This window comes from Chiloscyllium plagiosum, chromosome 23 (assembly GCF_004010195.1).
Source record: "Chiloscyllium plagiosum isolate BGI_BamShark_2017 chromosome 23, ASM401019v2, whole genome shotgun sequence".
NCBI lineage: Eukaryota > Metazoa > Chordata > Chondrichthyes > Orectolobiformes > Hemiscylliidae > Chiloscyllium > Chiloscyllium plagiosum.
Genome location: NC_057732.1, coordinates 18206070 through 18220654, shown reverse-complemented (window position 1 = coordinate 18220654; position 14585 = coordinate 18206070). Strand labels below are relative to the sequence as shown.

The 14585-nt window shown below is 39.4% G+C and overlaps 1 protein-coding gene across 8 annotated transcripts in view; it reads right to left on the bottom strand.

Annotated features, from left to right (window-relative positions):
• apaf1 (apoptotic peptidase activating factor 1) overlaps positions 1-14585 on the bottom strand; it is a 185178-nt gene that overhangs the window by 142431 nt on the left and 28162 nt on the right. For all 8 annotated transcript variants that reach the window (XR_006315078.1, XR_006315080.1, XR_006315079.1 and 5 more), the window contains exons 7-8: positions 13571-13702; positions 2816-3051 (exon numbers count right to left, since the gene is read on the bottom strand). Coding sequence is in view for 4 of the 8 variants with exons in the window: in XM_043713625.1 (XP_043569560.1) it covers positions 2816-3051; positions 13571-13702 (368 nt within the window). In the remaining 4 variants the exon portion in view is untranslated. The remainder of the gene's footprint in view (positions 1-2815; positions 3052-13570; positions 13703-14585) is intronic.

The following is a 14585-nucleotide window of genomic DNA, read 5'->3' as shown; positions in this document are numbered from 1 at the left end:
ACAGTCAAACAGAATTAACATTCCAGATCAATGACCCTTCGATTAAATGGTTCTGAATAAGCTTCGTCGATCTGAAGTCTTAACTCTTCACAGATGGTGCCAGATCCGTTGAGTTTCCAGAATTTTTCTGGAATTTATTTGAGAATTTATTTCAAATTTCCAGCATGTTTAGCATTTCACTTTATGTGAAAGGATGATGACTTTTTAAAAATAGAAACCATCAAGGTTAAATGGAAACTCAGCTCAGCTTACTTTCTATTTGAATAATTTACTGATGTTTTTTAAAAAACTTTCCTTTGATGCATCCGTAATTCACTACTTTCCAAACAACTGTCAAAATCATTGATGTAATCAAAGTCCCACTGCTCATTAAGACAAAATTTCAAAATTATTTGGCATAGAAAAGTGATATATTTCTATAAATATTGATAAGTACTATTCTACAGATATTTCTGCTCATCCCACAACATACTGCGTGAAATCTCCCCTCACAGCTGCATGCTCAATAGCCTAATGCTGTTGTGTGTAAATGAGCATCACAGGGAGATCAATAGTTTTATTCTAATTTCAAATATCCCTAACAAATAAGCAGTTTAGTGTGCAGAAGTAAATTCTTGTGAACTGTAATCGGATTTTTTTTTCCCTTTACTGAATGTTGGCATGGCTGGTATTTAGTTCTCATCCTAAATTGCTTCTGATAAGAATGTGCGCCGCTTTCATGAACTGCTGGCGGTGAATGTATTCTCTCAGTGCAGCTGGGTAGACAGTTACAGGGTTTTGATCCACAGATGATAATGGCAATGCATTTCTAATTCAGGATGTTGAAAGACCTGGAGGGAGATTTGCACAAGGTAGATTACCCATGCATCTGTTCTCCTGCTCCTTCTGGGTGGCAAAGGCACGGTTTCGGGAGCTTCTGTTAAAATATTGTCTGACAAGCTGTCATAGTGCATGTTACAGATAGTGCACACTGCTGTCGCTGCCTACTGGTCGAATGAGAACATGTTTAAGGGGGTGCAAGTCAAGTAGGTTGCTCTATGCTGGATAAACTTCAAATATTGTTGGAACTACACCGACCCAAGCAAATGGAAAAAGATTCCATCATTGACACGGACATGGCTTCCAGGTGGTAGAACGGTTTGGGGAGTCAGGTGGTCAGTGACTTGTAGCCGAAGTTCCAAACTCTGACTTGCTTTTGCCCGCCACAATATTTGCGTAGTTGGTCCAATTAAATTTCTGATGAATGGGAATCTGCAGAATTTTGATTGTGCCAGATTTGATGATGTTATTGCCACTGCATGTCAAGGGGAAGTGATTAAATCCTGCTGTGCATGATTGGGAGATGATGAGCTTAGAGGCAGTGGAGGGGAGATCACCAGTTGAAATGAGGCTAGTGTCTGTTGTTGACATGGTAGTCTGATGGTTCATAGTGGGTTTATGATCCAGGAGGATATACAGCTTGCCCAGCTTGCTTCTAGCTGCTTCCCAAAATCCACAAACAGGACTATCTGGGTACACCCAGTGTTTCTGCCTGCTCATGCTCCAAAGAACCCATGTCTTCCTACCTTGACTCAGGCTTTTTCTCCCTTTGTCCAGTCCTTCCTGCTTATATCTGCAATTTCTCTGACGCTTTATGCCAGTTTCAGAACTTGCAGTTCACGGATTCGAGTCGCCTCCTCTTTACCATGCCAACTCTGACAAGGGGGCCTCTGCAATATCCACCTTCTTCCTCAACCGAGGATTCCCCAGCACCATTGTTGACAGGGTTCTCAACCATGTCCAACCCATCCCCTGCACTTCAGCCCTCACCCCCCTCTCTTCCGTCTTGCAACAGCAATAGGGTCCCCCTTGTCCTTATCTCCTGTCCGACCAGCATCAACATCCAGAGAATCATTAGCTGCCATTTCTGCCTCCTCCAGTGGGATGCCATCACCAGACACATCCTCCCCTCCCCTCCCCAGAACTGCAACTGCCCACTTACTTCCTCCGTCTTCAGTATCCAAGGGCCCAAACACACCTTCCAGGTGAAGTAGCACTTTACCTACACTTCACCCAATCTAATCTATTGCATTCGCAGCTCACAATGTGGTCTCCTCTATATTTGGGAAATGAAGTATAAGACTGGGTGACAGCTTTGCAGAACACCTACGTTCTGTCAGCAAAAAGACCCCAAACTTCTAGTTGCCTGACACTGCAACACATCACCCTGTTCCCTGGCCAATATCTCTGTTTCAGGCTTGCTGTAGTGCTCCAGCAAAGCTCAACAAAAGCTTGAAGAATAGCATCTCATTTTCCGCTTTGGAACTCCATAGCCTTCTGCACTCAATATCATGTTCAACAATTTTAGGACTTAAGGCAATTTCTCCCATGTCCTTACTCCAACTCCCCACACACTTGGCCTTGTTATCTCATGGTCTGCTATTACACACTATCTATTGTTCGTCACGAATAGTCCCCATTATTGGTTTTCATTCTCCGAATTCACTCATTTGTCTGTTAAATTGTCCTTCTCTCTCTTTGGGTTCCATCACCACCTACTCTTTACTCTTTACCCCCTATCTTCCACATAAAAAAACATTTTCTCACTACCATCCGTTCTGAGGAAGGGTCACAACCCAAAGCATTAACGCTGCTTTCTCTCCATAGATGCTGCCAGACCTGCTGAGAATTTCCAGCAATTTCTGTCTTTGTTTCTGAATTCTCAGTCATCAAACCATTTGCATTAATTTATAAAAACACACGCATAAGTCAGTAGGCTTTAAGTCAATCCTGATCAGTAGTGTTCAACTGATGATACCCGTTTCCATAACTTTACCTTAGATGGGACTTTCACGTCTTTTCTAAGTATAGAGAGATCCTTGTAGTATTCTTTATAATCGTCCAACACCTCAATGCTGCCTGCCATGGCCTCATCAAGTGCTTCATAATCATAGGAGGAAGATTTGCGAATTCTTTTGAACTGTTTATTTTGTAGCTGGCTGAGATAATATTTCCAGCGCTTTGGAAATTCTCGCAACAGTGCACCAATGAGGGAGACAACAAGAGGAGAACCTGCAAAATAAAATACATTTTGTTTTGTTGAGATAATTTATTACAAAATACCATGTCATTTTACTTCATAAATTCATGGCCAGAGATTTTTTCCTAATGTTATTTAATATTGGCAATTAATACGTTATAATATTATCAAAACCATGTCTGAAGGAACTATGAGCAACTTTATACACACTTTCTTTCACTTTTTGTTTAAGCAAGGTGAGGTCTGATCTTTATCAGATGAACCTACAGGCCAATTAGAAGAAATTTCTAAGACTTATGGTGTGGGTGAATTAATTAGCCCGAGTGAATACAGGCCACCTTTATATTCAGATATTTGGATCCCTCCACCTCCTTCCTCAGCTACATTCATCTAAAGTTCAAAGAATCAATGGCATCATCAACTCACAAAAACACCATCAGCACAAGAATGTACTCTAGCACAGTCTGTAACCTCATGGCCTCACATATTCCCCACTCAACCATTACCATCAAGCCAGCAGTTCAACCCTGGTTCAATGGAGAGTGGAAGAGGGCATGGCAGGAGCAACACCAGGCATACCTAAAAATTAGGTAAGAGAAAGCGAGGACTGCAAATGCTGGAGATGACAGTCAAGAAGTGTGGCGCTGGAAAAGCATAGGCAGCCCAGCAGTACCTGAAGAGCAGGAGAATCGATGTTTCGAGCATAAGCTCTTCATCAGGAATGACACCTAAAAAATTAGGTGTGAACCTGGTGAAGCTATCAAACAGGACAATTTGCATGCCAAACAGTATAAGTTACAAGCAATAAACAGAACTAAGCAACCCTACAACCAACAATCAGATCTAAGCTCTAGAATCCTGCCACATCCAGTTGTGAATGTTGGTGGACAATTTAACAACTCACTGGAGGAGGTGACTCCACAAATATCCCCATCCTCAATGATGGAAGAGCCCAGCATATCAGTGCAAACGATAGGGTTGAAGCATTTGCAGCAATCTTCAGCCAGAAGTGCCGAGGGGATAATCTATCTCAGTTTCATCCAGTCGTTCCAGCATCACAGGTACCAGTCTTCAGCCAATTCAATTCACTCCATGTGGTATCAAGAAACAGTTTGAGGCACTAGACACTGCAATGGCTATGGGCCATGACAACATTCCAGAAATTGTATGATGACTTGTGGTACAGAATTTGCCACTCCCCTAGCCAAGCTATTCCTATACAATTACAACACTGGCATCTAACCAACAATGTAGATAATTGCCCAAGTATGTCCTGTACACAAAAAGCAGGAGAAATCTAACTGGCTAATTACTATCCCATCAACCTACTCTCGATTGTCAGTAAAGTGATGAAGATGTCATCAACAGTGCTATCAAGCAGCACCTGCTCAGTGACGCACAGTTGTAGCTCCTCAGCTCCTGACTTCATTACAGCCATGATTCAAAAATTGAGAAAAGAACTGAATTCCAGAGGTGAGGTGAGAGGGACAGCCTTTGACATCAAGGCTGAATTCAACCAAGTGTAGCATCTAGGAGTTCTAGCAAAACAGGAATCAATGGAAATCGGGGCAAATTATATGCTGGTTGGAGTCATACCTGGCATGTAGAAAAATGGTTGTGGTTGTTGGAAGTCAGCCATCTTAGCTCCAGGACATCTCTACAGGAGTTCCTCATGGCAGTGTCCAAGGCCGAACCATCTTAGCTGCTTCATTAATGACCTTTCCTCCATCATTTGGTCAGAAGTGGGATGTTAACCGATGATCTCACAATGGTCAGCAGTCCATGTTAAAATGTAACAAGATCTTGACAACATCCAGGTTTGGGCAGACAAGTGGCAAGTGATATTAGTGCCACAAAAATGCCAGGCAATGACATCTCCAATAAGAGACAATCTAACCACTACCCATTGACATTTAATGGTGTTACCATCACTGAATCCTCAATATTAACCCTCAAATGGTCAGGCTACATAAACACAGTGATTACACAACAGGTTAGAAGCTAGGAATACTGCAGTGAGTAATCCACTTCCTTACTCCCCAAAGCCTGGCCGTCATTTAGAAGATACAAGTCAGAAGCATGATGGAATACTCCACATTTGCCTGGATGGGTGCAGCTTCAACAACACTCAAGAAGCTTGACACCATTCAAGGCAAAGCAGCTTGCTTGATTAACACCAGAACTACGAATATTCACTCTCTCCATCACTGACACTCAGTAGCAGCAGATGCCCTGAAGAAATTCAAAGATCCTTAGACAGCACCTACCAAATCCAAGACCACTTTCATCTAGAAGAACAAGGACAGTAAATACATGGGAACACCATCACCTGGAAGTTCCCCTCCAAGGCACTCACCGTGTTGACTTGGAAATATATCATGTTCCTTCACTGTTGCTGGGTCAAAATCCTTGTATTCCTTCCATAAGAGCATTGTAAGTCAACCAACAGCACCTGGACGGCACAATTCAAGAAGGCAGCTCACCACCATTACCTTCTCAAAGACAACTAAGGATGGGCTATAAATGCTGACCAGCCTGCAATGCCTATATCCTACAAGTGGATTTTTTTTAAAAAATCACCATTCTGCAGTACACACTTGGGATGAGGGAAGAATAACATGAGATGAAACTGTATAAAAAGGAACAGATATATCTATGTTGCCCACTTCAAATGCACACAAAGCATCTACCATCATCAATGCACCTGCTTGGTCACTGAAAACCTTCATGAATTTGTAACCAACGACTTTAGCTTTGCCCTATCTCTCAGTCTGATCAGCACTCATTGCTCATATTTGTACTGGGTGGCTACCATAATCAAGTGTCACTTTGAATTTCTCTGCTGGATAACCCCAGAATCTGAACCCCCAAAAAAACTGCAATGCCTTCAGGAATATGGAAGTGGGTAAGAGAAAATTGGAAAAGGAAAGAAAGTAAAGCCAGTTTTTTTTGGAATAGTTTGATTTTTATAAAAAATGCAAGACAGCTATATGCCCCTCTTTAAGAATGGCTGGATAATTTTCTAAACTTGCAAAATGGTTTAATTCATTTTTAAGCATTTCAGTAAAACAAAGTACAAAAACTACTCCTGCCATTTAATTAGGTCACATAAGTAATTTTCAGAACCAGAATTTTCCAAACTTCAAAACGAGCCACATCAAGGAGCATAGAATTTACTGGAACTGACAACAATCCAATGTTTGAAATGAATAATATATAAAGCTCACACCATCTTCCCCGCAACATATAATTTGTGCAGAACAAGAGTCCCTTTTAAAGGAAGCAAAGTTATGAACAAGCAGCAAAATTGTAATTCTTTTCTGCTCAAGTGTTCTTAGTAGTGGAACTACCAAAAAAACTCTAAACTTATCTGACTAACAGAAAAATGGGCACCTTCACTTTAATGCTTTTATTGTTTGAAGTTTAATATGCTGGTGTTTCAGAGTCCTGTGAAAGTAGAAGCAGGAGAAGATGGTGAAAATGTTGAAACGAACTGCAAAATAAATTAAGATTTATTCAGATGATGAATGAACTTGCATCATGACTCACAAAAAAGTATCTTACTTTAGGCAAGTCCATTTGCGAAAGGTGAAATTTTCGAAAAGCAGAAGTGACTGATAGAGGTGAATAACAGAAGGGCTTGTTGCTGAACAACACAGACATAGTGACTCTGGGTTGGCAGATTATAGTGGAGCAGATGGAAAAGAGGACACAGTGAACATATGATTCAAGGTCATAGGAAATAAAAACAAGAGTAAACCTTTCAGCTAATTGAGCCTGCTCTATCATTCATGAAGATCACAGCTGATCTGATTGTAGTCTTAACTGTGCTCTTCTGTCTGATCCTGAAACCTTAGTTTTCTTTGTAAATCAGAAATCTCCCAAACTAAGCTTTGAATATATTCAATAACTGCTGAAAATATGTTGCTGGAAAAGCGCAGCAGGTCAGGCAGCATCGAAGGAACAGGACAATCGACGTTTCGGGCATAAGCCCTTCTTCAGGAATCAGTCACTTCTGCTTATGCCCGAAACGTCGATTCTCCTGTTCCTTGGACGCTGCCTGACCTGCTGCACTTTTCCAGCAACACATTTTCAGCTCTGATCTCCAGCATCTGGAGCCCTCACTTTCTCCTCGATTATATTCAATAACCCAACTTCCACTGTTCACTGTGTGACAGAATTCCAAAAACTAATGACCTTCCAAGAAAAAAATTCTTCTTCATGTACAATTCTATCTTAAATAGGAAACTCCTTGTTCTGGGTTCTTTGATGGAAAACATCCTGTCTAAATCTGCCCAATCAAATCCACTTGGAAACTAATGTTTCAATAAAAACAGTTCTTATCCTTCTGAACTCCAATCAGTATAGATCCAAAATTCTATTTAAAAAGCTGGAAAAACTCAACAGGTCAGGCAGCATTTGCAAGGAAAGAAACTTAGTTAACATTTTGAGTTCTCATCAAAATCAGCGCGAGTCAAATCTGCTTATGTTTCCTCATAAGACAATCCTATGATCCCAAGAATCAGCCTTATGAATCTTTGCTGGACTGCATCCAATTCAAGTACACCTTTCCTTAAGAAAGACCATCAAAGCTGTACACAGTACTTTACATGTGGTCTCAACAATAGCATGATTAGACAAGACTAAGTATGCCATTCCACTTGTTTTCCTGATGATCTGCTGTACTAACTATTTATGATTCATATATGAGGAGTCACAAATCACTCTGTAATGCTGCATTCTGTAGTCTCTCTCCATTTAAAAAGAATACTCTGCTATCACATTCTTCCCACCAAAATGGATAACCTTATATTCCTGATATTCAACCTCATGATATGAACCAATTAAACATCTCTCAATGCAGGCCATGAGGTATGCACGAGAACCTTATGGTCATAATGTTTAAGAAATGCGGTTCAATTTGCAATTCCAAAAGCCCATGGTAATCATTAACATTAGCATTAACAATCCCCAACCATCAAGACCCAGGCGTTATCATAAACCAGAAACTAAAAAATGGGCTAGCTACGTAAATAGCATGGCTACAAGAGCAGAACAGAGATAAAGAATTCTGTGACCAAAGCTTGTTCATCATCTACAAGGCACAAGTCAGGAGTTGATGAAATACTCTTCATTTGTCTGTATGTGTACAAATCCAACAATACCTAAAGAACTCAACACCATCCACAATACAGCAGATCCACGTGTTTGGCAGTCAAACTATCACTTCCACCTCGACTCTCACACACTGACACACAATGGCAGCACCTCATCAGGGCTGCTTCCACTGCATTTTTCAAATTCTTAACCTCGACAACCTAGCAGGACAAGGGCAACAGATGATTGGGAACAGCACCAACCAGAATTTCTCCTCCAGGAGATAAATCATTCTAGATTACTGTTCCTTCACTGTCACTCGGCCAAAGTCCTTGAACTCACTTCCTAACAGTACTGAGAATATCTCTACATTTCAAAGGATATAGTGATTCAAAAAGACAGTATGCCATCATCTTCTCAAAGACAATTAAGGATAGAAACTAAATGATGGTCAGCCAGCAAAAGCAAGCACACTATTAGACACATTAAAAGAAAACCTTGCTAACAATTATTTTCATCACACACTTTATATATATATGCATGATATCCATGGATCAACTGGCCTTACCCATAGTAGAATTGAATCATAGAAAGCTTATTTTCAACAAGCATTACAAAAAAAAACACCTGACAGATCACGTCCGCTCTAGCCATAAAAAAAACCTTTCAGCCTACCACACAACAAGTCCATGTCTTCTTCTGGGATTCAGACTTTTCAGACTGGATTTACAGGTATGTAACAGCAAAGCACTGACACGTTTTACAGGACCAACAACTGTTGGTTTGTGATTGAGGTTGAAAGCTATCACCATTCTTCCTTTCTGAAGTTATTTTTAATATAACTCATTCAGACATGCTATGACATACTTTCAAAGGACTTGAACGTGGATCTTCTGCACAAGAGGCAGAGACACTATCACTGTGCCACAATATCCTCACTCAAATATTAGCATGTGATTTCCCCCAAAACTAGCCCAGCGACACGAACACTATAGTAACACATCCCCCAATTCTCCTTTCTACTACTTTAATAAACCAAATAGTGAAATTTGGGATTGGGAGCCCTTAAAGGGCACTGCAACAGAAAACCTAAATTTCAAAGGAAACTTAACAAGTTAAATTCAAACAGCATTGTGAAAGATGATGGTTCACTCCAGCCCCTGCAGTACCCACCAAATGTGAAGGGTCTGAATCATGCCAGTGGATACATGTTCTTTGTCCAAGGATTTCCACACATAAACGTAACCATGAGGGTAGGCAGTGAAAATCCCACATGGCCTGCTGTCTAGACCTTGCATGCACGTTTAATGTTCATCTGCCTTTCATTATAGTGTATGGAAACTTAAATTTAACCATGCAAAATGTGAGAACTATACCTTCAAAGAACCAAAAAATTTAATTAGTGTTAGTCTCTGTAAGAAGGTATAAATTGCTGTCTCACAGGTGCAGAAGCATTTTGTGATATTGTCATTACAAAGGATCATCACTCCAGATTACTTACATACATAGTGAATTTTTAATTACAGCACTTTCTAAAAAAATGAAGATATACAACAAAAAGATGATTGTGGAAACAAATTCAGTGTTGGTCTCGCAAAGCCCTGTATAATCCATGGGACCTATTATAGGGTGAGGCAAAGACCTAGTGGTTTTATTGCTAGACTACTCATTCAGAAACTCAGCTAATGTTCTGGGGGACCCAGGTTCAAATTCCACCATGGCAGATGGTCGAATTTGAATTCAATAAAGAATCTGGAATTAAGGGTCTCTTGATGACCATGAAGCCACTGTCAATTGTCAGAAAAACCCATCTGGTTCACTAATGTCCTTTAGGGAAGAAATTCTGCCTACATGTCACTCCAGACCCAGAGCAATGTGGTTGACTCCTACCACTCTCTGGGCAACTAAGGATATGCAGTAAATGCTGGCCGAGGCAGAGGCGCCTACAACCTATGGAGTAAATATTTTTTAAAAACACATCTGTAGAACAAAAGAGAAACTTCAGAGAGACTTGCAAGGAAAAGACAACGAGGGACTGACTACCCATATCCTGTGAAGTACATCTCAAACAAAATACAAGCTCATCTTTTATCTTCACAGGAATTTATAAAAAGATGAAGTTAAAAGCCAATTGCAATCCTTGGTCTGTGTGTGCTAGTAGGCTATTGTGCTGCAAGGATCTCAGTTTGAGGATAGACATTAGACACCTCTGCAGGTGAAAGAAATACTCTCTCACTCTGATTGGTAGAAGCCAGGCCAGCCAGTGAAGTCAATATCAAGAAAGGAACAAGTCAAAATCCTGTAAGTTAAGAGAAGCTGGAATCTTGAAACCACTATAAATCAATATCATCTAACTTAGCAAACACAATATTCCACCCTCACAGATCCCAAAGACTGATTTGTATATGTTTTTAACTGATACCTATATATCAATATACACTTCTAAAATGTGTGTGTGTGTCTCTTATTACCTTTTCTCATGTTTGGTAGCTAATAAATGAACTCTTTTCTTGAAGTAAAGGGAACCTGGTGAATTTGGCTCTATTTAAAACATTACTAAAATTGGATTCATAAATGGTATTCATAAAGAAAGTTTTTTTAAAACTAACTTTGTTTTAACTGACCATGAGAAGGATTGAGTTAAGAAAGGGAGCAAGGTAGGAAGGAGAGCAAGTTAATCTGGCACAGCGGTTGGCACTGCTGCCTCACAGCACCAAGGACCCAGGTTCAATTCCAGGCAATTGTCTGCTTGGAGTTTGCATATTCTCCTTGTATCTGTGGGGGTTTCCTCCAGGTGTTCCAGTTTCCTCCCACAGTCCAAAGACGCGCAGGTTAGGTTGAGTGACCACGCAAAATTGTCCATAGTGTCCAGGGATGTGTAGGTTAGATGAATGAGAAATATAGGGTTACAGGGATAGGGTAGGTGGTGAGTCTGGATGAGATGCTCGTTGGAGAGTCGGTGTGACCGAATGGCCTGAATGGCCGAATGGCCTGTTTCCACACTGAAGGGATTCTATGAGACAAATCCCTCCTTAGTGAGCTGTTTAACCATTTGGAGGCATCTTACCTGAATCATAAGGAATTGGGCAACCTCAGCTGAGGACTGATCATAACAATGTTTTATTAGTCAGCCACTGACAAAGGATTACATCTCTTTAAAGTTGATAACTCTGAAGTTCATAATGAAGTCGTTTGGAAGCTGCTGCCTTAGAGTTAGTTTGTTTCTTTATCTAAATATCACCAACAAGGTTTCTGTCATCTTACAGAGAAAAAAGATCAATGTAACTAATGTTATGTAAGCCTAGTGTGAGCTCATTCAAAAATTAATTTTTCAGGATGAATCCTAATTTCAAAGGTAAATGAACAGCCTTGTGGCTCTGGTAAGAAGATCATAATAACAGCAGGTAGAGATTATTTGAGTCATTGAGCTTGCTCTGCTATTCAATAAGAGCACCAACAATCTGGCTGTAGCCTTAACTCCACTTTCACGTTTACTCACAATACCTTTCCACTCCCTTGTCGATTAAAATCTTTCAGACTCCCAATTTTTTTTAAAAAATTGCATGATCAGCCGGCCCCCTGAAAGAAGAAATTCCTCATCATCCATGATCTATTTTTAAATTCCTCTCATTTTGCCTGCTATCAGTGATTGATGTACAGATCGCTCTGTAGCACTGCACTGAGCAGTATTTCCATTTAAATAATATTCTGCCTTTCTATTCTCCCTCCCAAATTAAGCACCCTTTCACTTTCACACAGTGTACTCCAATTGCTGAATTCTGGCCCATTCATTTAACCACTCTTTGTATCCTCATCACAACTTACTTTCTGATCGTTATGTACAATTCTGGGGAGATTTTTCTAAATAATGCAAATGACTACTGCTATTTTTTTTTCAAGCATGGATATAAAATGGTATTAAAGAGTATGTTATGGACCAGATCAAACCCTCTTCAAATATTCTTATTTAAAGGCAAATGCAATGTGCTGTGTTCCAGATGTAATCTGATTAGTTATACTATGCAGCTTCAAGCAAAACACACTTTATTCTTACTCTATAGTTAAAATACAAACAAAAGAAAGAAGAATTGGCTTAACTCTAACTCTGTTGGAAAACTTAATAGAATACTAGATTATTTAGCTACAAAATAGTAACTGATCGAATACAGTAACATCCCATAAACACACCCGTGGTAAAGGCAAAACAAATTGTAGTAGATTGTCCAACATGTAACTTTGGTAGCTGAAAGCGAACCCAAGCTTTAAGCCGTAACGGAGTAAAGAATAACAGGTTTCCACAACTAAACTTCAAAACCCCAGTAACTAGTGAAAGCTAAACTAAAACCCTGACTCTACCCATTCATGCTGCCTCTATTGTTCCAACTTTAAAAAAACCCAAGGACAGAAGAAACCAGGACAAAATACATCTTTTAAAGCCATAGTATCGTCACAAGTGTGACATCTAAGGTGCAACAAATGATAAATGCAGGGATGCGTGGAAATAATTTACTTTTAAATAGAAATCCCCAAAAATGTAATGACATTAGAGTTTGAACGATGCAGTTCAAAGTATATCTGAGCCAATCTATTGGACTTGCACTGGAAAAATCATGAGCTCAGATTATAAAGAAACTGTGACTGTTATTTGCATACATCTAAACCTGCATAGGGAAACACATATTTCAAAGACACATCACCTCATGAATGATTTAAATCATCAAAACCTTTGAAGTACTCACAGAACAGCTTACAAATTGCCCCATATATTGTACCAAATTCCAGATATGTAACTACTATGCAGAAAGTAAACATATTGCAATACTACCACATCTCAAGTACAAGAGCTCGACTTAACTTCAGCTATATTAATATAGTTTACTGTATTTCAATGGTGAAATTCAGATTTAATCTGCTGCCATTCAGTGGCAAGAGTAAATACTGCAGCTGAATAAATAATGGAATCCAGCACAGCTACATTAACTGTTTCAGTTTGGCCACATGATGTAAAAGTTCCACGTTAACAGTCTTATGTTTCAGTGCTCGCATCCCTGTCTCTAGGCCAGAAGGTTCGTGACCCATGTCTCTCTTTATCTGTAGCACCCCCTACCCTCATATCTAGTCCTCAAGAATAGTTAATACCAGAAACGTTGACTTCTCCACCCCCTGATGCTGCCTGGCTTGCTGTTTTCTTTCAGCTTCCTGTTTGTCTACTTTGGATTCCAGCATCTGCAGCTTTTTTGTCTCATGACCTACCTGCCCTGGAGGTGTGTCCTCACATGTTGACTTAAGTCTCAGGCAAAGTCTATCTTTTTGACTGTAGTTTCAATCATTCTCATGTTAATTTCTGCTTGTTGCTTGTTTCTTATCTGTGAAGTAATCTGGGATGTTTGTCTTTTAATCTGTAAAGTAATCTGGGATACTTTACAAATGTTAACAGTCCATTAAGAGACTTACCCTTGCATTCCTGTACAATGCTATGTGCTTCTTCTGGCAGAGAGGATACCTCTAAGTTCACAAAACGTGCTAGTACTTCTAGTCCCTTGTCATTCGTCAGACCACTTTGCACAGAAACAGAAAAGTTATTACCTGCAAAATATTAAAAAGATTAAATGAACATTTTTCTGTGGCTTGTACTTCTTAAACCAATAAATTTAATAAAGCAATATTACTTAAAAACTAATAAAGTGATTCATCATTTCCAGTCATCACTGAAAACTTCATTCAATCCCTGCATTATAAGAACTATAATTTTCCATACATTTTTTAATTGCATCCTCTGAATTTGGTAACAAATGTTCAGACACACACTACTGTATCCATATGGTCATTAACCAGAACTCTATGGTGTCGAAGGACCATTTGACTCACATGACATTTACAAGGTCTTCAATGAAACTTTCAACTCTATTTTTTTTTATTATTAGTTCACAGCACCTTTTCATATTCATTCATTTTTTTTTCCAATAACCCTTGATTCCACTATTGACTAAAAATCTATATCTCTCAGACTTCAATATACTAGCCTTTGCCAAGGGTACATTTATGAGATACTACTATATTGGAACAGTTGCTGCTTACTAGTTAAATATTTGATTATTTTGTTAAGTTTTCTAATACAGTTAAGTTTTCCTTCTTTTGTTTATACTTTAACTACAGTGTGTAAAAAAACAAGCCTGGTAGTTTGACCAATCAAATTAATCCAGAATATAAGGCCTTACACTCGCCTTTAAAAATAAGAAAAAGCTAAACTATTTTCTTCACAAGACACAGGCTAACCATCTCACATGCAGCAATTTATAATGCAAAATGTCAAAAATTAAACAAATCAGGGCAAGTCTAACTAACAGTTACTGTTCACTGACGAACTACACAAATTCTGGGCCATTGGTCTTTTTGATTACATTCTGTCAGGATACATTAATGTCTCGTAATTTGTATACATAGACACCAAACACCAATCAATTTTTCC